Raw genomic sequence first — 26760 nt, 5'->3', positions numbered from 1 at the left:
TGTAAGTAAAAATTAAAACCAATAGGAGGAACCATCAGAAAGAGGAAACAAAACTCAACAGAAGAGAAAAAAAAATAGCAATTCGACTTCCATAGTTCTTTCTTTGGGTGTGGATAGCATTTTCCATCACGAGGCCTCTGGAGATGTCTTAGATCCCTGTATTGCCAGGGAGGGTTAAGTCTATGAATATTAGTCATTACATAATGTGGCTGTTATTGTGTACAACGTTCTTTTGGTTCTGCTCACTTCACTCAGCATCAGACCATACAAGTGTTTCCAGGTTTTTCTGAAGTCAGCCTGTTCATCGTTCTTATGGCACAATAGTATTCCATCACATTCACATACCACAACTTGCTCAGCCATTCCCCAATTAATGGGCATCCTCTCAATTTCCAATTCTTTGCCACCACAAAAAGAGCTGCTATGAATATTTTTGTACATGTGGGTCCTTTGGGATTTGTGTGATCTCTTTGGGATATAGCCCTAGATGTACTATTGCTGGGTCAGAGGGTATGCGCATTTTTATAGCCCTTTGGGCATAGTTCCAAATGGCTCTCCAGAATGGTTGGATCATTTCACAACTCTACCAGCAATGCATTAGTGTTCCAAGTTCCCCACATCTTCTCCAGCATTTATCATTTTCCTGTTTTGTCATGTTGGCCATTCTGATAGGTGTGATGTGGTACCTCAGAGTTGTTTTGATTTGCATTTCTCTAATCAATAGTGATTTAGAGCATTTTTTCATATGACTATAGATGGCTTTAATTTCTTCATCTGAGAACTGTTCATATCCTTTGACCATTTATCAGTTGGGGAATGGCTTGTATTCTTATAAATTTGACTTAATTCTCTATATATTTTAGAAATGAGACTCTTCTTTCCCAATTTTCTACCTTCCTTCTAATTTTAGTTGCATTGGCTTCATTTGTGCAAAAACTTTTCAATTTAATGTAATGAAAATTATCTATTTTGCTTGTCGTAATGTTCTCTATCTCCTGTTTGGTCATGAATTCTTCTGTTCTCCGTAGATCTGAAAGGTAAACTATTCCTTGCTCTCCCAGTTTGCTTATAGTATCAGCCTTTATATCTAAGTCATGAACCCATTTTGACTTTATTTTGGTATATGGTGTGAGATTTTGGTCTATGCCTAGTTTCTGGCTAGGCAGACTTTTAAAACTAGACATATAGGAATACTTACTATGTCGTAGATTTGAGTAGCTTGGTCATATGTAACCTGGGCCTCCTGAGATTTTTTGCTTGATATCAAAAATTGAGATCCATTGGCTGGACATAGAAAAGGAAAGAAAGAGTTGAATGCTGGAGGGCAGAACCATTTAAGAATTCTATAAAAAAAAATAAGCAAGCAAAAATAATAACTTTATTTTAAAGAAAGTATGAGACTTAGATGAGAGAATTTCTCCCTTCCTCCAAGGAAAGCTATGTAATTGTGAATGATATTTATTTTTTCTTTCAAAAGAATTTGAATATGCTTCTTAAACTGTAGGGCATGAGTGGAAAAAGTTTAAGAAACCCTGGATAGCACACTCCTGAAGTCTGTAAGCAACCTTAGAAAATCCACTTGAGTCTTTGTCGCTGTCAACTTTAATTGAATTATTGAATGTCTTAGAGACTTTGGTTACTGAATTGTTAGGATAGTATGGTAGAGGGTGTGTGTGTGTGTGTGTGTGTGTGTGTGTGTGTAAACATTTTAAGGCCAAGTTTGTTGTTTCTGATTTTTCACAACTAAGAATGTCCTTCTGAGATGTAGCCAGGGGTCTGGGGAAGTTTATTTCAAACTTATTTTCTTTGTTTAATAAAGGTTTTCTTCTTTCTTTTGCTATCTAACTTTGATTATCACCCAAATGCTTCTACCATGTTGTGAACCAAAGGAGAGAAAAATGAAACTCAAGTTAATTTTTTTTCTTGAAATATTTATGAGAACTTGTATTTAGATTTATTAACTCAGGTCTTCCTGACTCCAAGCCCAGCACTGTATCCATTGAGCCACCTAGCTGTCCCAGTTATGATTGGATTTATTAACTCAAACAAGATTTCTATATTATATGCAGAGGGAAAATGCAAAGTTTAGTCAGTCATTCAATAATCATTTATTAAATGTCTGCTATGTACCAGGCACTGTGCTAAGCAAAAGGAAAAGCAAAAGATAGCTCCTGCCCTTGAACTCATAGTCAGATGGGGGAGTAAACATGTAAACAGTTATCACTTAGGTGGGTGAATGGAGGCTGGCCTGGAGTGGGGAGAGATTTGTGGCAGGCAGACACATCAGCAGGTTAATATAATAGTCTAAGAATGAGGTGATAGGATCCTGCACCAGAGTGGTGACTGTGTTGGAGGAGAGAAAGGAGAGTATTTGAGAAGATGTTACAAAGGTGAAATTGACAGATTTTGGGGGGAGGGAGGAAGATAATGTGATCAATTTTGGATATGTTGAGTTTAAGATATCTCCTAGATACCCAGTTTGAGATATCTGATAAGCAGTTGAAGATATAAGAGTAGAAGTCAGTAGAGAGTTAGGGAAAGATAAGATTTGAGAATCATCAGCGTAGAGTGATAATTGAATTCGTTGAGAGCTGATGAGCTCACTAAGTGAAGCAACAGAGGGAGAAGGCTCAGAACAGAGTCCTGTGGAGCAGTCATGGTTATTGGGTGTGACTTGGATCTTCATCCAGCAAAAGAGACTGAGAAGGAATGATCAGATAGATAGGAGTACCATCAGAGAGTGGTGTACCAAAAACATAGAGAGAGGAGAGGACTTTAAGGAGAAGAGAATGAATAATAATGTCAGAAGCCTGCAGAGAGATAAAGAAGGATGAGGACTGAGAAAAGACCATTAGATTTGGCACTTAAGTAAGAGAGTATTGGTCACTTTGAAGAGAGCAGTTTTAGTTGAATGATGAGTTCTAGGGCTTGATAGTAGAGAGTGAGAGGAGAAAACATGGAGATACCTATTGTAGATGACTTTCTCAAGGAGTTTTGTTACAAAAGGAGAGTGATGTTTCATTGTGGGGATGGTTGGGTCAAGTTAGAGTTTTCTGAGTGTGGAGAAGTTATAGGCATATTTTGTAGGAAGCAGCCAGTAGACAGGGTGTGATTGAAGAAAAGTGAGAGTGGAGATGATAGGAAAGACCTGACTTCTGCCATCATGTAGCTAGGTCTGTTGGTTTTCATAAGTCACAGATATTAGAGAATTGTTCATACTCGTTGATATGACCAAACTTTTTTTTTTCTCTCAGTTGGGGAAAATGGTAATAATCTGGTGGTTTTGCATTTGAGTAAGATTGTGTGCCTGAGATAGGTCAAGAAGAAAGGTGTTTTTTAAAAAAAAAAAAAAAAGAAGAAAGGTGTTTTCATCATTAATTTTCACTAAATTTAAATCTTTGTGCATAGTTCTAAGAATGCATCACTGCTTTAAGCTCATTATTTTAATAAGGATCTGTAGGTAATTTTACGGGAAGCAATGAGATAATTAAAAAAAAAAGTTTTAGTGATGCTTTTTGTCTTCACATAATAGTCATTTCAAACCCTCCAAAGCATTTACACAAAAATATCTGATAAAGTGACATCTAATAAGGTATATATTTTTCTGTCTTTATAGTTCTCCATCTGTGTCATCATTGTTGATTGTTCTGGACTGTTTTTTAAATGACTCAATTTACCTTTTGCATTTACATTTTAAAAGTCATTATGTATATAATTCTCTTGATTTTAATATTTTACTCTGCATCAGTTTGGACAAATGTTTCCAAGTTCTCTAATCTCATGTGTCCTTTTTTGCTGCGCTGTGATACTCTGTTATATTTATATTTCATACTTCTTTTAGCCATTTCCTAGTTGGTGGATGCCTACTTTGCTTAAAGTTCTTTGCCACCACAAAGGTTACTTCTGTGAATGGTTAGTATACATTTAACTGTTGTTTCTGAGTATGTATGAAATAATGAGATCACTGGGTCAAAGAGTATGAACAGTTTGGATCACTTTTCTTGAATAATTCCAATTAATATCCAGAGTGGTTGAGTTAATTTACAACTAAGCCTGCAGTGCATTAGTGTGTCTGTCTTCTTATGTCCTCTTTAAATTTGATTTTTTTTGTCATTCTTGCCCAAGATAGAATTTTTTTCTTTCAAATGTTTATGATTTTTTTTTTAGGGAGCTGTTATCCCTGTCCTGAAATAATAGATGTGAAGTGCAAGTGTGGTAATACAAAGGTGACTGTACCTTGTGGCAGAGAACGCACTACCAAACCACCCAGGTGCAAAGAGCTGTGCAGGTTAGTGTGAAGCCATACAGAGATTTTAGTTTTTAATAGCATTTGATTTTCTCATCTTAAAATTTGTCTTACTCCATATATAGAATTCTGCAAATATAGAATATTTGTACATTGATGTAATAAACATATAAATTTTCATTTGAAGACTAAGAGTTATGCCAAGCCTACCATTAACTTAAACAGAAAAGTGCTTGTGGTTCATTGATCTTGAATCTTGGACTCATCTTGTGATCTGAACCTCTGAATTTTTGCTTGTGAATATTTGCCTTATGCAATATTTGCCTTGTGCTCAAGTATTGCAGCTCTGAAACTATTAAGTTGTAGAGAAGGTACTGACCTGTTTAGGAAGATTCTTTTCTCATGGTTTCCCTATACCACTGAAATCACTATCTACAAAGAATAATATCATAGTCCTTTAACTTCTGAACTTTGCCCCTGTAAAGATTACAATACCTTTGTGTATTTTTTTTTGTAATTTCAATTGTGATAGAATTATCTGAGTAAGTTTAAAAAAACAACAACTTTTTTTTGTTGATGCTTTCTGATTTAGGCAGCCTTCAACTTGCCATCATCCAAATCGAGAGAAACATCGGTGTCATTTTGGCCCTTGTCCTCCGTGTCATCAGTCTTGCCAGAAAGTTCTGGAAAAATGTGGTCATTTGTGTCCTGCGCCATGCCATGACCAAGCATTAGTAAAGCAAACTGGCACGGTAAGAGGGAAATGTTTTAAAGAGCTAGTTATTTGTATTTTTTAGCTAAACAAGTCACTTGTATGTATTTGATCTCTCTTTGGAAAATATTTAGAATCACTGTTTAGTATACTTTTGCCTTGAAGTACTGTATTGATTTTAATTTTTCTCTTAATCCTCTAATCTTTGTACTTAAAAATTTGGAGGAGGTAGGCCTCATGAAAGCACTTTTTTGCTCCCAAAACTCCTAGATATTAAAACAGTATTGTATAGTGGAAGGAGCATTATATTTTGAGTCAGAATATAAGAGACCAGGTTTTGCCACTTACTGTGGGTATGACTTTGGACAAATCATTTTACCCGATTCTGGTTTTTTTTTTCCAGTTATAAAATGAAGGTATTTGACTCAATGATCTTTTTAGTCAAGCCTCAAGTCCTTTGCTCCTATGAATCTTCCTTAGACTGATTTTTCTCACCATTTCTCAAAGATTAGTGTGTTATCTAAAGTTATATAAGTCATTAGAAAAGTCAATAGGAATCCATATCTAGACCATACAACATTTCTGAACTCCCTTTTTTGCATAAAATTAGAATTAAATTCTGCTTATGTTGGGAGAGTGGGAGTTATAAATCATTTACTAAATAATTTAAACCCTTTCATCAGAAATTTTTTCACAATTTCAGTTTGAGCAAAAGGATTACTCAGTAGTAGTTTGCAGCTCCAACTTACTGACTTAAACTGTGTATTCATGAATATTGGTAGGTTCATTGAAACCTCAAGCAACTGCTCTTAACAGTAGCTCGATTGCAGTTGTCCATAATTCATTGCAGCAGCAGCAACTCAAGGGAGATGAGAGATAGAAGTAACAAAGAATGAGAGAGCAAAGCTATGGTAGAAAAGTAAAAGATTTTCCTTTCCTTAGCCAGTAGTTAGTCTCTGGGTATAATGATTCTTTTTTTTGTCCTGGAAAAGATAAGCTCGCATCCTCATGGATCAAAAAAAAATCCACAAGTAACCTTTTTGATTAGTAAGCATAGTGAATCTTCAAAAGATAGTATTGTAGGAGATTATGGAAGTAAAACATCTTTTTGATTGAAAAACATAATGTTAAGGATAAAAATACAGGATTAGGCAAAATATTTGGAAAAAAACAGTGAAGAAACAAAGAAATTTCTTTTTTCTTGGAGATTTGTTACTTAATTATGTATCTTGGTGTGTTTGTCGTGGACATAGAGCTTAAGCACATATATGATAACATGAATTTAATCTATTCCTATGTTTACAGCATCAGCCTGCAGGTCCCTGGGAACAGATTTCTGAACCAGTATATATTCAGACTGCTTTGCCTTGTCCTCCCTGTCAAGTTCCTATTCCAACGTGAGTATAAAAATACCTTGGAATCTGTATCTGACAGAATGAAAAAGAAAGTAGAATTAAAAGCCATTCAAAGTTTGTAGTGTCATCTATTCAGATTGAGAACAGATCTGCCCTCATCATGTGGCAGATGAAAGATGAAATGACTAAGGAAACAAAGGTTTGAGCTTCTGAGCATTTCAGTTTATTAAGCAATGCATCCCAGTTGCCTAAGAAATTAGGACCAGGCTCCTAATACAAGGGGAAACAGACTTTTATACCTTCAAAACAATCAAATAAAGCCAGTTAATTAAAAAGGAAATGTTAGGTAGTCTGATTTCTAGTTGGATGAAAGATTAGGGACTTTCCAAGTTGGGAGGGAAAGAGTGAACTGGCACAGTTTCCTGAAGTCAGGAAAGGATGTGTCCCATTCCTCCCACATGTCTGTGAACAGTCAAAGAAACATAATTGATCAGTACAGGGCCAGCTTTTTAGATAAAACATATGGGTTTGTTGAGATGTATAATTGTGAGAAAACTCTTTGCATCAATCTTTGGACCTGAGTTTTTGGTCAGCATGACTGGTCCGTAGTTAAGCAGCAGGTATCCTACTTGTCATTTCTTATAACACAGTAGTATTCCATCACAATCATTTACCACAACTTGTTCAGCCATTTCCCAAAAAATGGGCTTGTCCTCAGTTTCTGATTCTTTTGCCATCACAAAAGAGCTGCTATAAATATTTTTGTACATAGAGATCCTTTTCCTTTTTTTTTTAATCTCTTTGGGATACAGACCTAGTAGTGGTATTCCTGAGTTTAAAAGGTATACACAATTTTATAGCCCTTTGGGCATAGTTCCAAATTGCTCTTCAGAATGATTGGATCAGTTCACAACTCCACCAACAGTACATTAGTGTCCCAGTTTTCCCATATCCCCTCTAACTTTTGTCATTTTCCTTTTCTGTTCTTAGTCAATGTGATAGGTGTAAGGTGGTACCTCAGAGTTGTTTTAATTTGCATTTCTCTAATCAGTAGTGATTTAGAGCATTTTTTCATGTGACTATAGATAGCATTGATTTCTTCATCTGAAAACTGTCTGTTCATATCCTGTAGCTCCCATAAGGTGTAGCACACACAGCAGCCACACCCCTGTAAAACCCTCTCAGCGGATGGGCTAATCCAGGTTAAGAATAACTGATAGGCCTCAAACCCATTGGTGAGTTAGGGGTATATCTACCCCCAAGCACGTAAAGACTTCCCCTGGGGGAATAGACTGATGAGAACGATTTGTTTCAACAGCCAGAAAGACAGCTGGAGCAGGCAGCTGTGGAGCACTTAGAGCTTGGTCAGAAATTGAAGACATCATGGCCATTGCCAGTTGTCTTAACTTTTGTCCTGCCACTGGACTTTGATGACTAAGGAAGTGAGAATGAGGCTGATGACTTTGTGCAACTCTGCCTCACTTAAATCCAATTTGTGTGCAAGTTAAGACATCACTCTGTGAAGACATTGGTCCTCTTCAAAAACGAAGAATGAACAACAAGAAGTGGTCCAGCTTCCCAGATGCACAGGGCTAGGTTCAAACAATACAATAAGGTTTTATCCCAATTCCCACAGTTGAATACACTTTTCTCACAAGGCAGAAATTGAACTAGACCCGTAATTGAATAGAAAGGCCACTGAGCTAGCTCCAGAATTGAGTTACAAGATGGAGTCAGTGTGTTTCCCTCGGTTTAACCACTTTCTATCCTAATCCCAATTCCTTCAGTTTCCTCAGTCAGACCTCATGTAAAGTATTGTGTTCAGTTCTGGCCACAATATTTTGGGAAGCACTTGATTATTGGGAGAATGTTCAGAAATGGTCACTTGGGATGGTGAAGAGCCTGAAGGTCATTCTATATGTTGTTTTTTTTGTCCTTTTTTGAAGAGGACCAATGACATCACAGGGTGATGTCTTGACTTGCATGTGAATTAGATTTAAGTGAGGCAGAGTTGCACAAAGTCATTAGCCTCATTCTTCCAGAGTCATCAAAATCCAGCGGCAGGACAAAAATCAAGACAACTGGCAATGGCCATGCAGTGGATTACCTTGATGTCTTCAATGTCCGACCAAGTGCTCCACAGCTCCCTGCTTCAGCCGTTTTTCTGGCTGTTGGAACAAATTATTCTCATCAGTCAAGTCTTCGGGAGTAGTCTTCACATGCTTGGGGTAGACTTCCCCTTGACTCTCTGATGGGTTTGAGGCCTATCAGTTACCCGGTGTGGCTGCAGTGCATGCTACATACTGCTTCTTGGAGCCATAGGTGAGAGTTGGGTGAATCAGGTGGACATCAAAGGTGAATGAGCAGCCCTGAAAAGGGTTCAGCAAGCCCTCGCACCAGAAGTGCTAGTCCTCCTGAACACCCCATACACCCCGTCCTATATGAGCAGCAACCGAACGAAAGCAAAGACTTGGTGGGAAGAAGAGGATGGGTATTGTCGTTGTCACTGTGTTAAGTTCATAGATATGTGAAGTATCCTGCATTAAGAAAGATGGGAGCTGAGAAATTGATGATATATAAACTATATAATACTGTACTATGGTATATAAACTATACTATACTGTACTATACTGTTAAATTTCTAACAGATGTGGTAATTATTGTTGAATTTCTAAGTGTGCTTCATGGAAAGATTATAGTTAAGGTTAATTTCAATCCTAGCTCATTACACATAAATCCATTGAAATTCAAATTTGATACTAAATATTTTCTAAAAGGAAACTGCATTTGGCAGTAGGAAAAATGTGTCTGGCATTACCAAGTTATATTATCCCAAGGTTTTTAAAACTAGATTGAGGGGGCAGGTAGGTGGCACAGTGAATAGAATACCGGCCCTGAAGTCAGGAGGACCTGAGTTCAAATCTGGCCTCAGACCAAACACTTGACACTTGCTAACTGTGTGACCCTGGGCAAGTCACTTAACCCCAATTGCCTAAAAATAAAAAAATAATAATAAAAAAAAAATAAATAACTAGATTGAAAACAGATTTTTCTCTCAAGTTGAATAAAGAGGCATAATATTCCACTTACATGGTAATGAAGACTTGTACTAGGGTGGTAGCAGTGGAAGTAGGAGAGGATGGATTCCAGAGATGTTGTGGAGGTAAAATCATTGGATTTACTAATTTATTGAATAATGTGTTAAGGAGGAAGAGGAGAGAGTTAAGGTTTTGAATGTGAATGATCCTGCTGTAAACAGAACTCTTGGTCAGAATATGAGCAGGTCATTTTTAGGAGCTGATGGAATATCCAGTTGGAGATGTAAGATTGGCAGATAGAGATGTAAGAACTGGAGTTATGTATTTGGTAATCATTCACCTAAAGGTAATTTGAAGACATGGGAATGAATGAGACTGTCAAGGGAGACTACAGGTACTCCAGTAGTAATTCTAACTTAAGGAACTCATCAATGAATCAGAAAATTTAGTATGAGGAACTGCATCCCCACACTTAAGGAATTGAAGATTCTGTTATACCGTTATGCATCTAACATCTGCTTGATACTGTGACAACCGAATTCTATAGCAGTTGCGATTGAATTAGACTGCAAGTTACTAATGAAATTTATTGTTAGACTCATCATTACTAGCTTTGATGTACTGACAGATTCTACCATGGCTTCCAGTCATTAGCTAATAAATCATTAGAGTTGGAAAGAACGTTCAGAATTGGCAAATTCTGCTTGGTGATGGTTGAAGAAAGCCTGCCACACAATCAGTCTTTAGTTTTTTGTATTGCAGTCTCTTGTACATAGATAGTATAGCTTAACTATGTATACATTATTGGGGAAAGCTATCTGGAAAGAAGTAGCTATAGGTAGTGGCAAAGGTTTTAAACTAAATGGTAAAAGAATTACATTGAATATGAAGTTAGAAGTCAGTTTGAACCTTAGAAAATAAAACGAACAGCTCAATCAGTAAAGTCTCAGATTGTTAGATCTGCATTGAGAATTGATAGATGATTAGAATTCCAGAATTTCTTTTATTATATTTTATTTTGACTTTTGAGGTTTTTGATTTTTTTAATTTTTATTTGTATAGTAATTTTAGTATTTTGAATGTGATAATTAATGTTAATTTTTCTTTAAAATTTAACATTTTTTACTTTAAAAAAAAAGATGTGGGTTTTGTTGCATTTAAAGTTCAAATTTAGTATGTGAAATGCTTTTGGGAAAAAGTGCTATCAGTGACTCCTGGGCCTTAGTTTCCTCATTTGTAAAATTATGAGGTTAGACTTGGTTTCTAAATCACTCATTCTTTAAATCACATGGTCATATACATAAGTTACATATATAATCTTAAATGGACATATCAAAGCTGTGGGGAAAAAATATCAGCTGTCAGAAGGTAGAGGAAAAAGTGTTTTTGCCCGCTTTTTCAAGACCTTCCAAATAGCTTCCCGCTTGACTTACTTTTTTTTTTAAGATTGCTGAATATAGTGCTCAAGATTGTGTTTGTTTATTGTTGGGGGCGAAAGATAGGATTCTTTTATTCTTCCCAAAATATTTTAAAAATTACAGTAGGAAAATTTTCATCCAGAATTGTGTTAGAAGTGACAGTGGACTAGAAATCAAAGGACCTGGCTGGATTGTGCTTTGTTCTGCTTATCCTAGAGTGCTTTGGAAAGGGAGGAAGGGAGTATGTGTGTAGAGAGCTGCACTAGGATTTATACCAACAGGAAGCTCCGTTCTCATGTACCTCCCCATCTCTAGAGATGTTCTTGGCATTGAGGACAACAATCAGTGATTTGACCTGAAATGAGGCTCTGATCTTGTTGCTCTGGGATTGTAGTATTACTTCAGTTTGGAACCATGAACCCATTTTCTTGTAGAAATATTGTTTTAAAATAGTGGTTTTGTTCCATAATACTCTTACAACAATGCTATATTTCAGTTACATTGCAGGTTAAATTGGCTTTTATGGGATGGTCTGGCAATCTAACCGTAGAATCAGAGACTTTTAGTCAGGAAAGGACTTCAGTGGTCATCTCATATTATTCTTAGCTGAAAAAAAATTTGCCCTATGAAATACCTGAAAAGGTTTTACTCGGCCTTTTGCTTGAAGACCTCCAATAAGAGGGGTCACTTTACCTACCAAGGTAGGCCATTTGACTTATTAGTAAATTAGTAAATTACTTAATTAATTTGGATAGTTTTAATTATTAGGATGTCTGAATTTTCTTCTTTGCCACCTCAGCCTACTTCTGTCCTTCAGGGTCAAACTGAATGAATATCATCCTTCTAGGTGAAAACCTTTCAGATACTTGAAAGCAGCTGTCATATCTATTCTGAGTCTTTTTTTCAGGCAAAATTTCCTTATTTTCTTTTATTCTCTTATGACAAGAACTTTAGACCCTTTACCATCCTGGTTACTTTCCTGGTCACTTTCCATTCTACTAATCTCTTTACCGTGTGGCTCCCAGAACTGACCTCAGTACTCTCGATATGCTGTGACCAGGGCACAATACATTGGGATTATCTTCCCTTTCTACCCTTAGGGGTTTGTCTGTGCTTAGGTTTTTACTTGCTTCTGATAAGCTGACAAAAAGTAAGAACTGCTAGATTCCTTTAGCAACTTGTAGTTGCGTTTATAACAAAGATTAAAAATATTTAAAAGTTAATTTGTAATCTGAATAAATTTTTAATATAGAAAACATGGTGCTTGTAATCTGAATAAATTTTTGGTATAAAAATGTGGTACTTGAAAAAACAAAGTTAAGTTATACAAAGTAATTTTCATGTTCCAAATTAACAGTACTTTAGCAGGTTCTGATGCAAAGAAAAATAATCTTACACTTCTGTTCCACTTTCCTTGTCCTCTAGTGTCCATCTCTTCCTCTGGTGAAAGGAGAAAGAAAAACAGCTTTAAACTAGAGTAATAGAATTGGGATAGAACTTAAAAATCACCTAGTCCAAATGTCTCATTATACAGATGAAGAAAGCAAGGTCAATAGAAGTAAAATAAATTGCTCAGAGTTAGAGAGTTGTGCAACTAGAACCCAAATCTCCTTACCTGTTGGTCCAGTATTGTTTCTGTTACGCCAGAGAAGTTAATTCCAAAGGTGATTAGTTATGACAGACAAGTAAAAACAGGACACTTGCATTTGCTAGTCTGTTTATACCTGCAGAGAACTTTAGTCTTTCTTTGCCGTTGAGGCCTAACATTTATAATGGATATGTAATATTTCCAAACTTACATTCCTTACCATTTTACGTTTATTCTTTGAATGGACAATCAAAAACGTTGGTTCTGTAATTGACCTCTGCTTCTTTGCCTATTGCTTTATTTGTGCCAGAAAGCTATGATGGCTTTTAATAATACATGGAATGTTTTTTTAAAATTAATAGCCCATAGCAGACCACAGAAATGTTGACTATTTGTTATTTAGTTTGCATTTACCCTGACAATTATGATTGTATAGCCATTTTTGTGTTACTTTTATGATCTGGTAATTATAGAATTCATATTGCCTGTAATCATACAATAGAGACTGAAAGAAAAAAAAATGTAGAGTCCTAAACTTAAATTTATTGTATAACCTCTACTGCAGCTTGGGACTTTTTTGGTTTTATTTTGTTTTGTTTTATTGATATTTTCTTTTGCAAATCTTTTAGGCTAATATAACTATTATTGGCAAAATCAATTCTTGTGGTCTGGTCTCATCTAGAAATTTTTCAGAACAGGATATTTTTTGGTGCATATAGATACTTTAAGTACTTTAATAGAATATATCGACAATTTGCAATAAAAAGCTCTTTCAGTTTAATTATCGTCTTCATGCAAATGACTCCCAAATTTGTATGTCCAGCCCTAGTCTGTGAGCTCTATTTGCTCATCTCCATTTGCCTATTAGATATAACAAACCATCTCATTATAGGCATCTCAAGCTCAACTTATCTTCAAAACTGAACTTACTGCCTTTCCCTCAAGCCACACCTCCCTTCCAGACTTCCATATTTCTAGCAAGGGAACCAGTATCTTTCCGTTTACCTCTGTTTCTAATATTGGTGCTTTCCTTGATTCCTCCGTCTCACTCTCCCCAGATCCAAGTCAGGTGACATATCTTGTCATTTCTACCTCTACAACATCTCTTTACTATCCTAGTTCAGTCCCTCGTCACTTCTCACCTGGATTATTTTAATAGCCTCATAATTATTCTTTCTCCCTCAGGTCTGTCCTCACTCCAGTCCATGTTCCACATGGCCACACTTTTCCTAGCAGATCTGATGATGTCCCTCCCGTGGATCCTTATTTATTCTAGGATTACATATAAGCTCCTCTGTTTAGCTTTTAAAATCCTCCAAAACCTGGCCCCACCTACCTTTTCAGCCTTATTTGCTATTATTTCCCTGCCCAGGCTGTGGGGTCCATCCAGACCAGCTGCCTTGCTTTTCTTTGCCCAGGAGAGTCTGCCTCCCATCTCTGTGCCTTGGTGCTGTCTCTTCCTCATGAGTGTCATAGACTTCTTTTTCACTCTATCTTTTAGAATCACTTATTTCTTACAAATATGTTTTTTATCTTTTACCTAGTTTACTTTACTATGTATGTACTTATTTACATACTTGTCACCTCCCCCAGTAGAATGTGAGCTCCTTGAAGGCTGCGGGGACTCTGATTTTTGTCTTTATGTCTGTCCCCAGGAAATGACACTTAGTGTATTCCTGATTCCTAGCACGTAGTCAGAACTTAAATGCTGTTGAATGATTAAAGTTGAAGTATGTTATTACTAAAATTACTAACATTATTTGGCTTTTTTCATTTTGGGATTATTTAAGGTATTCTTTCTCAAGTATTTAATCTTTTGGTTTCTTTTTTCCTTGCAGAGAGTGTCTTGGGAAGCATGAGGTGAGTCCTGGGCAATGGTTATTAAAAAGTGATTCTTATGAAGCTTGATGTATATTTGTTATATATTAGAATAAAAACAAAGTTGAAGTACTGTTATTTTAGCAGGTTATACAAAGTCCAAGTTTTTTAATTCAATTAACTTTACAATTTCAGAGTACTTTTAATTGAGTACTAGAAGGTTTATGTACTAGAGAATAATGACAGTTTAGCTCTTCCTTAATTAAATCATTTGGTTTTCAAGAGAATCTTAGAAATTTAGAGCTGCTGGGGATTAAAGATCACCCAGTCTGTCCTCTCACTATACAGATGAGCAGGCTGAGGCCCAGCAAAGGAAAGTGACCTCCCTAAGGTCTGAAGGCTAGTGACAGAGTGAAGACTACAGCCTGGGTCTCCTCGCCCCATTATTGTTGTCAGACGATGCTGGTGCAGTGGATGATGTGTTGAAATTGGAATCAGGAGAACTGTAGTTCAAATCCTGCCTTACTAGCTCTGACCTTGACCAAGTCACTTGACCTCTCTAAGCCTGAGTTTCCTCATCTGTACAATAAGGGTAATAATAGTACCTACCTAACATGGTTGTTGAAAGGATCAAATGACATAACATGTAAAGTGCTGTATAAATATTCCATTGTCCATAGCATTCTTTTTAAGAAACTTCGAAGAGGATATTTCATTGCTAATAAATTCTGTAGTGTATCTTTAGCGGCCATCTCAATCTTATTTATGAAATTCTTTTGGGTAATTCTAGGTGAAAACCAGTTTTTAAAAAAGGAATGTAAAAAAGGATATTATACAGCCCAAGATGATTTTTCTTTAAATGATCGATTTGGACGTTAAGTGAAGCCATTTAAAACATGTTGATCTCAGCTATTTCTTTTATTAATATATCTTGTTATTTCACAAGTCTACTGTAAAATTTTTTGGTAGAGAGAGATAAAGGTATACCTGTGTCCAGAGTAAAAATATACAGACAGCTCCATGATGTAATTATTGTTTCTAGTTTAGTCATAGGATAATATCCATTTCTTTACTACAGTTAAGATTGTTAGGGGCAGCTAGGTGGCGCAGTGAATTGAGCACCGGCCCTGAAGTCAAGAGGACCTGAATTCAAATCCATACTCAGACCAAACACTTGACGTTTACTAGCTGTGTGACCCTGGGCAAGTCACTTAACCCCAATTGCCTTAACAGAAAACAAAAAAAAGATTGTTGGATGAACAGTCTCTACCATGATTTTGTGAATATTTTAGCATTTTATGTTTTGGCCAAAGTGCCAGTAGAGGTGGTGGCAGTGGGGTGTTTGTGTGTTTTATAAGCTGGTTTTCTAATATAATTTAGTTTGACTAAGCAGTTCAGGAATTTATAAAAAATATTCATGCAAGATAGGAGGCCTGCCAGTGGTGGCAATGATCCCATATTTGTTAGAGAACTGATTGCAAGTTGAAAAATATGGCTTATCACTGAGTAACACTGAGACCCAAAAGGACTTTTCTTAACTCTCATATTTTAGGTCTTACGGATATGAGAAATCTGAGTTAATTCTGACCTAGAACTTTTAAAATTAGGTTGTAGATTACAATTTAACTTTAACTTGAATAGTTTATTTCCTCACCATCCAATTAGTTGTCAGCATTGGAGCAGGACCATATCTAAACATAAGTGTTAAAATGTGTGTTTTATTGCTTTTCTTAATGTTTCAGGTCAGTCCCCTGCCATGTCATGCCGTGGGTCCTTACTCTTGTAAGAGATTTTGTGGACGGAGTCTAGCTTGTCAAAATCATACTTGTATGAAGGAGTGTCATAAAGTTACTAAAGTGAGTGACAGGAAGGTAATGTTCTTATTTTTATTAGCAATCATGTTTAATAAAATAGATTTTAGTGAGGCTCTTGTCACCTCTTTCATTAGTGTTAATGTTTAAGATTTTAAAATATTTTGTTACTTCCATGGAACTATGATCTTAACAGAGACCCCAACCAGTAGAGATTGCAAACCATTATACCCTTTTGTTCAGCGCTAGTCTTACCCTATGTCTTTACATGAATTTTCCATAAAGAATCTACTCAGTATCATAGATTTCACTTGATTCTTCAAGGATGCCAGTGTGGAACTTGGGTCATGTGTTATTTCTGTGATTGGCACTCTATTTTTTTCTGGTCGTACTTGTCCTTTTTGATAGTTTAAACCACTAATTGCTTCTGCTCCTCAGCCCTGTCCCAGCCTACTTTTGCTTTGCTTCTTGTACAAGACTGAGCACTAGTAATATCTGTTGGCCCTAATGTTTTTTCATCTCAGTGGCAATGATAAACAAATTTGTGACTGGTGGAGGTAAGTGATGATCATAGTTACTGGCAGTATTAGGTTTGCTGGTGGCAGATGTGGTGGCTGTAGACAGCCAGAATGTGCATGTAGTTTTAGGATATAAGAATAGTGAGTTTGTAAGATTCTACTGGAATTAAAGTAATATAGGTTTTCTGGGACAGTCCTGCTTTCAAGAAAAGGAAATATACTTTTTTTTTTTTTTACTTTGCATTAATTCATTATTCATTTCACTTCCTCATTTCAGGAGGAAGAGATTCTACTAAGCAATTAATAACAGACTCCAATACATACATTATACATGGAGTAGTCAGTTTCAGAACAGAACATATCAAGTAATAAAACAATTTCAACTTCTCCTTGTGTTCAAATAAATAACCCTTAACTAAAGTAGATGCTTATTTATGGCATTTACGAGATAGACCACAAGGCATTCCTCTTCTAAAATTAACTAATTTTAACAGAAGTGAGACAGGTATGATATTAACTAAGTAAGAGAATAATATCCTGGTTTCACAAGTCCTTGACTTTATTATCCCCATACCATTATGAGGAATTTAAGGACCCTAACTTGTACAGGGATATATACTAGTAACAGATGTCAAGGCTAAACACTTAATTAGTTAATTGTTTGGGCTAAAATTTTAGGCCAAATAGCTCAGTCTTGTACTTGCACCTTATTATAATAACTCAGATGTTCCAGTATCAATCTATTATTCAATATATTTAATATTGTTTGCTAAACTTTTTGATTATAGAAAATTGCCATAAAAGAGCAGGGACGTAACTGTAGTAAAGAAACAATGTTCCCTAACTTCATGTTAATTCCAGGCAAAAGTGATGCAGATGGCCAGCTGCACTGAGCCAGGCTTAAAGTCTGCTGAAATATACTTTTAATGAGAATTTTCAAAAACAATACTCCTTGTCAGATCATATTTCCAAATTTTTGATTTACAAAATGTGGTTACTATTAAGCATAATAGAAAATGTTTTTTTGGGTCTTTGGTTTTATAGATGCTACTTTTGGCACTGCTTCACCCCTGTGCGGCCCCACGTCCCCACTCTCCTCCCCCATTTTTATCAGTAGAACTCTCCTCCGATAAAGAAGCACAGATAAGTATCAGAAATCAACACAGTGACCATGTCTGATAATTTTTGTTTCAGTCTTCAAGCATAGTCCACTACTTTTCTGCCAAAACAAGGGAGAGATACCTCACCAGCAGTTCAGTGAAATCGTAATTAATCATTGCATTTATCAGAGTCCTGAGGTCTTTCAGTATTTTAACATTATTTTAGGTATTGTATAAGTTGCTCTCTTTTTTTCTGTTCTCTTTGCTTCAAGTCTTTCCAAGCTTCTCGCAATTCTTCATATTCTTTTGGTGCAACGATATTCCATTATATTCATTTTTGTTTAGTCATTCCACATTTGATGGGCTTTCAGTCCTTTGCAATCATAAAAAATGCTACTATAATAAATCTTTTTGTATATATGAGGTTTTTGCCTAGTAGCAGTATTGCTGGTTAAAAATGTATGTACAGGGGCGACTATTTGGCACAGTGGATAGAGCATCATCCCTGGAGTCAGGAGGACCTGAGTTCAAATGTGGCCTCAGATACATGATACTAGCTGTGTGACCCTGGGCAAGTCACTTAAGCCCAATTGCCTTGCAAGAAAAAAAAAATTATGTACAGTTTAGTGACTTTCCTATCATGATTCCAGATTGGCTTCCAGAATAATCAGACCAATTCATAGCTCCACCAATAGGGCATAGCCCCTCTAACATTTTCTGCTTTGATCTTTTTTTTTTCCCCCACCCTGATGGCCATGAGGTAAAACCTCAGGTCCCCAGAGCCCTTTTTATTCCTAGGTACTTTTAAAAATAATTTTTGATAAAGAGAAAATGTATTATAATCTATATAATCTTGACACATTTCTGTATATATACATATAGAGAGACAGATTGAGGTTGTTTGGGCTTGAAATGATATCTCATACATTATAATACATGTTATGCATAATACCTTGGTCTGTAAAAAAGTACTTGGGGGATATGTGAACATGCACAGATGTATACAAAGCATTATATAAATTAATTTTATTACTATTACATATGTATATATATGCATGTACATGCATATACGCGCGTGTGTGTGTGTGTGTGTGTGTGTGTGTGTGTGTGTGTGTGTGTGTCTCAGATAAGTTTAGACCAAGATACGGTCTTACTTTGATATATCTTTGGTGGGTTTACCCATACTAATTTGTAATGTTATTTTGGACAAGGTCTAATTTTATAGGACATATTCGTTCAATCAAGAAAACAAATATTTTGAAAACAATAAAGCACATATGTATACAAATAATCAGTCTGCATTTAACTGTGTATACTGTTTATGCTGCTACTTGATATTCATTAAAGTTGGGCTTCTGTTAGAAGCTGGATATCACTTAAATCAGATCTAATGACTTTATGTACAGTACTTAGGGATTAAAAAAAACAACCCTTTTGTTTCTTGAAAAACTGATACCAGTCACCTTTCTTCCATTAATAGGAGTATATGAAGTTTGAGAAGTATTATAGAACCTTCAACTTGGAGTCAGAATGCTTGGCCCCAAATCCTGATTCTGTAACTTAATAGCAATGTTTGTTGTCTGTTGTATTTTACAGCTAAGGTAACTGAAGCTTAGAGACAATAACAGTTGCACCATCAACTTTATAGGATTCTTGTGAAGAAAGAACTTTGAAATTCACATCTCTAAGTCATCTTTATTTAGCATTTTATCTTATTTTCATTAAAGCCATTGATATTTCCTGAGTAAATGACATTCCGAATTTCCACAAATATAGGTCAATTTGACACAATTTTACAGCAGAGGCCTTTGTTTAATCAGTTGAATCATGACATAGAAATAAGGCATATAGTTTTAAGCTACAAAATTCTGTCAGGACAAATGTGAGTAGAACACTGAGTTGTGCTTTTTTCCTAGTTTTTTTTCATCTGTACATGTTAGCTAATATTTCATCTTTAATCATACAAAATATCCAATACACAGATAATCCCATTACAGTGATGGTTTTTGATTAACAGTTTCTGTGTTTAGTTTTTACTTATCCTAAGAGTGCTTTGCTGATCTACTTCCAATAAACTGAGCATTCCCATATAACACAACTCCAGGTCCCTGAACGTATAGATAGTATTGTTATTTTATAATCCAAATGCCTTATACCCAAGGTAGGGGGCAGGGAAAGGGCAGTCTAGTATATTTGTGGTTTTTTGTTTAGCTTTAAGTAGTTTAGTGAGAAGAGTGGCATTGTTTTACATTTTTACAAATCTCTTTAATTTCTGTTGTAATCTGTAGAAATTTAATAAAATTAGTAAATTTTATTGCTTCAACAAAGATTTTAAAGTGAAACTTAACTTTATTGGACGGTCATATTTAATGTGCACTATAAGATCTGTTTGATAATACTTGGGATGGTGTCTGATTGGGGTTGGCTTTTCTAGAGGATAGGTTTTGAGGAAAATAGTGAAGATGGAGAAGAGATGCATCATGATTTGATTTCTGAGGGCCTGGGTTTGAATTTTTGTTCTGCTATATGTTTCTCAACCTATTTGACTTGGGTCAAATCACTTTTTTCCTGATAGGTTAAATGAAGAGATTGGATTAGTTGGTCTCTAAAATCTCTTCTATCTTGAAATACCATGATTGGCCCAGAAGTCAGGGACTGTATCTTGGATTTATTTGTATTGTCTGTTTCCTCAGATGTTTTTTAATCAAGTGAGTGGGTATAGTAAATAGGATTTTAGAGCTGTAAAGGATCTTAGAACTCTACCCCAAACCTTCCATTTTACTGATTAGGTTATTGAAGACCTTGGAAGTTGTAACAGTGAGGCCACACAGCAAGTTGGTGGCAGAGCTAGGCATAGAAAGCTGGACTCTCAACTCTCAGTTAGTTGTTCTTCTTTATATTTGGCAAATAGGCAAGAATTAGTTGTGATGAATATTTTGTAACTCACTTATGATGGAAAATGACTGGCTGTAGGCCTGTTTTCAAACCATTGCTATTTTTCGTAATCCTAAATGTTTAGAAAAGGATCTTATCTGCTAGATATTGTATTATGATAGGTTAAGATTTCCTATTTAAATAATCCTAGAACTAGAAGTTTTTGTAATAATTGATAGCTAGAAGTGGTGATAAAAAATATTTAAACTTTGCAGTTCTCCTTATCTGTAAGATTGAGTTATTTTGTCCATTTTTATAAACTCATATTTCAGTAATGTTCTGTGGATAAAGCCTGAGCTTTGCATGTTAGTTTGATAATATCATTGACTTATTTGTCAAGGGGCTTCATTATGCCTTGAAAATACAATTGTTTTTATTCTTTTTACATTTTTCTCTAGTGTTAGTCATTTGAAGATTTTGTTTTGGAAGTGGGGAATGAAATCTGTGCCGTCTAATTTTTTAACTCCCTTTTATACTGCCCCTTTTCCACATTCTCTTTTAAAAAAAAGCATAGTTACATTTTAAAGTTATGTATATGCTTATTTGAACTGTCTTGCTAATTTACATTTTTTTAAAAATGCCTACATTGCTATTTAGTGTCTTTTTTCCTTTTCTTTTTGATGAGTAGGAAAGCTCAATTCCTAAAGAAATTTGACTTTCAAAAAATGGGTATTAAGGAAATGGGAAATCACAACTTGAGCCAAAATAGTGGTTTCCACAGTTGGCTGAATTTATTTTTTATTTCTTACTAGGCAGGACGAGAATGTCTTCAGTGTGAAGAAGCGTGCCGTAAACCACGGCCACCAGGTTGTCCTCACCCATGTATTTTGCCCTGTCACCCTGGAAAATGTCCTCCCTGTGTTCAAATGCTCAGAATAAAATGTCATTGCAAGCTCATAAGCTTGTATGTGGAATGCAGGTAAGCAGATTGAAGGAGCTTTTTCTGTTTCTAGAAATTAACGTGAAAGAATTAGATTAAATATTCCTTTTTAAAATTAAAATATTTTCCCCAATTACATGTAAAAACAATTTTTATCATTTGCTTTTTAAAACCAAATTCTCTTCCTCCGTCCTTCCCCTCCTTCCTTGTTGAGAAGGCAAGCAATTTGATCTAGATTATACATATGCAGTTATGCAAAACATTTCCATATTGTGAAAGAAAACAGCTTAAAAAAAAACCCAAGGTAAAAGAAAGTATGCTTCAGTCTGCATTCAGACTCCATCAGTTCTTTCTCTGGAGGTAGATAGCATTAAATATTTCTTACTTAATGTTTTCTTCTAACAGAGGGAAGGAAGGTGGAAACACGCCTCAAGTTCTTCCTCTGTGACAGGCACTATGTTCATTTCAGTTCACACATTTTCTCATTTGATCCTTCCAGCAGCCCTGTGATAGGTTAAATGATTTGCATAAGGTCACACAGATAGGAAGGCAGAATTTAATTCTGAGGCTAGATTTGAACTGATCTTATGAGCACATGCCAGCACAAGTACACGTGAGTGCACACGTGCTCGCACACACATACACACAAAATATCTCTCTCTCTCATTTCTAATTAGATTTCACCAGGATGAGACGACACCTTAGTGTTAGGGGGCTGCCTTAGGGTCAGTGAGAAGTTGTATCTTGCCCAGGAGCATACAACCAGTGTGTGTGTCAAATGTGAAACTTAAATTATGTTTTCTAACTATTCAATAAGTCTAGCTGCCTCAAAAAAATTATAGGTCATACCTCCTTAAAACAAAGTCTGAGAAACTGACAAATTCACACTGTCATACATACATACATACATACACACACACACACACATATATACATACATATGTATATATACACACACATATATGTATAAATGTATAAATGTGTGTATGTATGTGTATGTATATACACACACACATATACACACACATACACACACATACACACACATATACACACACATATTCTAAAGACGCATTTTTCTTATGTTTTTATGGAGAGCAAACTTAGCATATAAAATTGTTCACTTGGGGAAAAAACCCAAACCAAACCATTATACAACTTATCACTTAAGGTAATGGATTTTGGCCCAAGTTTTAAGTAATGTGAAAGTTTTTATACCCTTAAGATATATCGTTAGAATTTCCATACTTTTGCTGAATATCATATCTTTTACATTGCCAATCAGCTATTTTATTTAAGAATACATAAATACTTTAGAATTGCATACTTTTAAATTGCATATGTAATATATGGGGTTGGGATTTGACTTTATTTAGGATTTTCATTTTAAATTAATTTTTGATGTTAAAGTGACTACTTCATCCAGAAGATTATTAAAGAGAACTCCACAGTTCTCATTCCTCAAAACATTTTAGCATCCTCTTCACCCATTCTTTTCTTTTTTCCTCTGGTCACTGAAAAAGAGAGATCTCTAGTGCTCACTCAGGCTAATTCTGTCCCTGTCCCCTAACTGGAGGATATTGTTCTGGCAATCCTTTTTGTCATTCGTCCTCATCCTGTTTCTGCTTGCCCCTTCTCATCTTTCTGTATTATGGTCTCTCCAGCCCTAAAAAAAAAAAAAAATTGCCCCTTGATACTTCTACCTCATTTAGCTTTCTCCCTTCTTTTTATCTCTTTCTCCCCCCTCCCTCGGAAGAGAAATCTATGTCTAATCACTCCCTCCCTTCACTTGCAACTTACCATCTTACTAAAACTGTCCTCGTAGGGGTCACCAAGGACCTCCAGATAGCCAAATACAGAAGAAAGCTTCAGTTGTCTTTCTTTTTGACCTCTGATTGGTTATATTCTCTTCTCTTGGCTGAAGCCAAGACCACAGACTCCTGGTCTTCTTCCATCTAAGCCCTTTCCAGTTTCTCTGCTAGGTCTTTCTCCTTGTTCTTACCCCATAATAGGAACATTTCCCCCTCTTTTCTTGCTCCTCTGTATGTCTAGTCTTGAACTTTATCAGCCTTAGACTTGTACTTCTGACTGTAAATGGGATGTTTGATTGGTACCTCAAGTTTACCTTTTCCAAAAACTGAACTTACCTTTGGCTCGATTTTTCTTACAACTACTTTTGTTTGTGATACCGAACTATAATAATAATAAATACTATTTCATAATTTATAATATTCATGATCTTGGTTATATTTGAATCTTTATTTTCCCTCATCTGTCATAGCCAGGTAGTACATCTAGTCATGGGTCCTACTCTCTTAACTTCATCTTCTCCTCTCTCCACACTACCACTAGTCTTATACAGGTCCTCGTTATCACACTCAGGGACTGTTGCAATTTTCACTTAAGGGATCTTTCCAACCTCTTTCTTACACCTCAGATTCATACAGCTGCCAAGTTAATTTTTCTTATTCATATAGTTGGTCATAGTATCCTGTTGTCCAGAAATCTTTATTGGATATTTACTGCCTTCTAAGGAAAGTGCAAACTCTCACCTAATGTTCAAGACCTTCCTCTATCTGGTACCCCTTTTCCCTTTCTAACCTTTTCTCATTTTTATTTTTTCCATACTTTTATTCTTGAGTGCCTGTAATTTCTGGCTTTTTTTTGCCTTTGGTGTATTCTAACCATCCTTCAAAGTGTAACTGAGATTCTCATTACTGTCAAGCCTTCTTTGTTTCCTGTAGTTAGTAACCAACAACTCCATGAAACTCATTACTGTAGCATTTTGTTTTGTACCTTTCAATTGCAATTGTGTAATATTACATAATATTCTTTGTGACATCTCCTTTATACTGTAAGTTCCCATGAAGTTGGTTACTGTCAAATCTAAATTTTATATTTCTAACAGCACCCAGCACAGTGCTTTTTACACAGTAGGGGCTTAAAAAGTATTTGGATGGATGGTTGAATGTGAATGAGCTAAAAATCTACACAAGACAATAAAGAAGAGCTGTGCATATAGTAGAAACTTAATAAATGACTTTTGAATGATTTTTTTTCTTGAAAAAGTAGTTCATTAACAAACATAATTAAAAACATTTTGTGAGAAGTTTAGAAATTGTATGATTTTTGAAGTTTGCCCAGAAGTGCTATAAATGGACTTCTTATTCAGATGTTTTTGTAAGTTTTTCGTATTTGGTTCTAGACAATTGTCAACTGCTGATGTAGATGGAAAGAACCGACTGACTTCCTGCAAAAATCAGTGTCCTAAAGAGGTAAGCCAGAGTAAATCCAATTGTCCTGGGATATCTCTAATAACCTTTTGTTCATCTTTCCTTTAATTCATTATTTTCCTTTGAGCATCTTATTTCAGGTCTAAAAGATTTAACTCAAGATTAGATTCTTCTGATAGCATTGTTTTTATAAAGTTATAACCAGTATGCAGAGTACAAGCATAGATTTATTTAAGAAATGTGGAAACACAGGCCATAATTTTTAAGTAGTAAAAAATGTAAGTAAGTAAGAAAATTAAAGGACATGTTTTACTTAAAAAATAGTTAAAAGATGGAACTTCTTTATCCAAGTAATAAAATAAGCTGAAAATATTAGCAGGTTGATAAAAGATTAGATAACTTTAAAAGCAGTAGTTCCATAACCTGTAATTAAAGGACATTGAGGCTATCTGAAGGAATATCACCAATTAGAATTGATTTCATGGAGAAACAGTTGTGTGTACTTGGTACCATTGTTGGATCAGCTTGAAGAACCATTTCTTTGATCCATTGTATATATGTTTTTCATCTGTCACTCTACTTTTAAATACCCATAAAGTTTTACTTGATACATTTTGAGCCTGTTATCATCACATCCACAGTTAACAAGCTAAAAGAAGGAAAACAAGAGAGTAAGAAAATGAACTGTTCAGAATAAAGCTAAAGCCTCCAGTGATTTTCTTCATTGAGCTAGGCACAATTTTTAAATAACTGTTTTTTCTGTCATTAGCCCACAGCAGTATTGAGTTAAATTATTAAGTGCCTATTTTACTAGTCAGTAGGAATACAAAGAAAAAATAAGTATCACCCCTCGAGGAACATACATTCTTCTGGGGAAATAGAGCCTATGCTACAGATAAGTCAGCATAAAATAATTTGAAAAAGGAGGGAATACTAATGACTGGGGGCAAAAGGGAAGGCTTTATAGAGGAAATAGCATCTGAGATGTTCTTTGAAGAAAGAAAGATTCTAAAAAGCAGCAGGTAAGAAAGAGAATGCATTCTAGGCATATGAGACGACTTGTACAAATGTACTAGGTTAGGACGTGGTTGAGTTTGAGGGGTGGTATAGTTTGGCTGGAATGTAGAATGCATGAATAAGAAGAATGGAAAAGTGGGATGGAAAGAGATTGTGGAAGGGTCTTAAATGTTAGAAAAAGGAGCTTACATTTTATCCTAGAGTACTACGGAGCCACAGGAGGTTTTTGAATTGGCAAGTGACACGACTAGATTTGTGTTTGAAAATATTTGTAGGAAGACTTGTAAAATTAAGTTATTCCCAGTAAACTTTTTATTTTGTACTTTGTCTTAACATGCCTTTGTTTCTTCCCTTGCGCTTTGAGTACTGTTTTTATATATAGTACAGCCAAGCAGTTGCATGTACAATTGTATTTGGCTAGACCACACAGCTGGCTACCCAGATGCTGTCGAGACATTCTGAAAGGTACTAAATGCTTCAGAAATGTAGTGATCTTCCAGATGGCCCAACGACCCCTTTTCCCAAACTGTACATTCTCAAGTACCTGGTTAGAAAAATAGAAAAGTGTCTGAAGAAGGAGCGGAGGAAGAAAGATACTGTTTCTTAGTGGGCAAAACTTGAGAACAATGAAGGAATCCTTTAAAAAAATAAAAAGATTACTTTAAAGAGACTTGATGTCCATTACAATTTTTCTCAGTTGCTCTGACCCTGCATCTTAGTTGACATTGGATTAGAATTTTTCTCTTATAGAACATTATAGAAATGGAAAAAACTGAAAGCTAATTCTTTGACTAACAAGGGGATAGAACTTTAGCAAACCTGAGAAAAGGAAGAAAATCAAATTGCCAAATTAAGAAAAATGAACCAAGCAAAATCCAGTAGAAAATTTAAAAGTTAGTTAGCATCTCCTATACATAATTATAGCTAGGCAAACTAATTTAATTTCAATGAAATAGAGGATTGCCTACAAAAATATAGATTACGTAAATTAACGTAGCATGAAATTAACAATCCTGTCACTGAAAATGAAATTAAACCATTTGTAAAGGAGCTACCCCAGGAAGGGGGGAAAAAAAAAGACCAGACCTGATT

The 26760-nt window shown here is 35.5% G+C and overlaps 1 protein-coding gene across 1 annotated transcript in view; it reads left to right on the top strand.

The window, feature by feature from the left end:
* Positions 1-26760, top strand: part of NFXL1 (nuclear transcription factor, X-box binding like 1) — a 78460-nt gene that overhangs the window by 40273 nt on the left and 11427 nt on the right. Inside the window, exons 12-18 of the mRNA XM_027836566.1 lie at positions 4168-4288; positions 4839-4998; positions 6264-6355; positions 14196-14217; positions 15918-16046; positions 21291-21457; positions 24624-24693. Of these exons, the coding sequence (XP_027692367.1) occupies positions 4168-4288; positions 4839-4998; positions 6264-6355; positions 14196-14217; positions 15918-16046; positions 21291-21457; positions 24624-24693 (761 nt within the window). The remainder of the gene's footprint in view (positions 1-4167; positions 4289-4838; positions 4999-6263; positions 6356-14195; positions 14218-15917; positions 16047-21290; positions 21458-24623; positions 24694-26760) is intronic.

Source organism: Vombatus ursinus, unplaced genomic scaffold (genome assembly GCF_900497805.2).
Source record: "Vombatus ursinus unplaced genomic scaffold, bare-nosed wombat genome assembly UNPS02014818.1, whole genome shotgun sequence".
NCBI lineage: Eukaryota > Metazoa > Chordata > Mammalia > Diprotodontia > Vombatidae > Vombatus > Vombatus ursinus.
The sequence above is the reverse complement of the archived record's forward strand: the minus strand, read 5'-3'. Positions and strand labels throughout refer to the sequence as shown.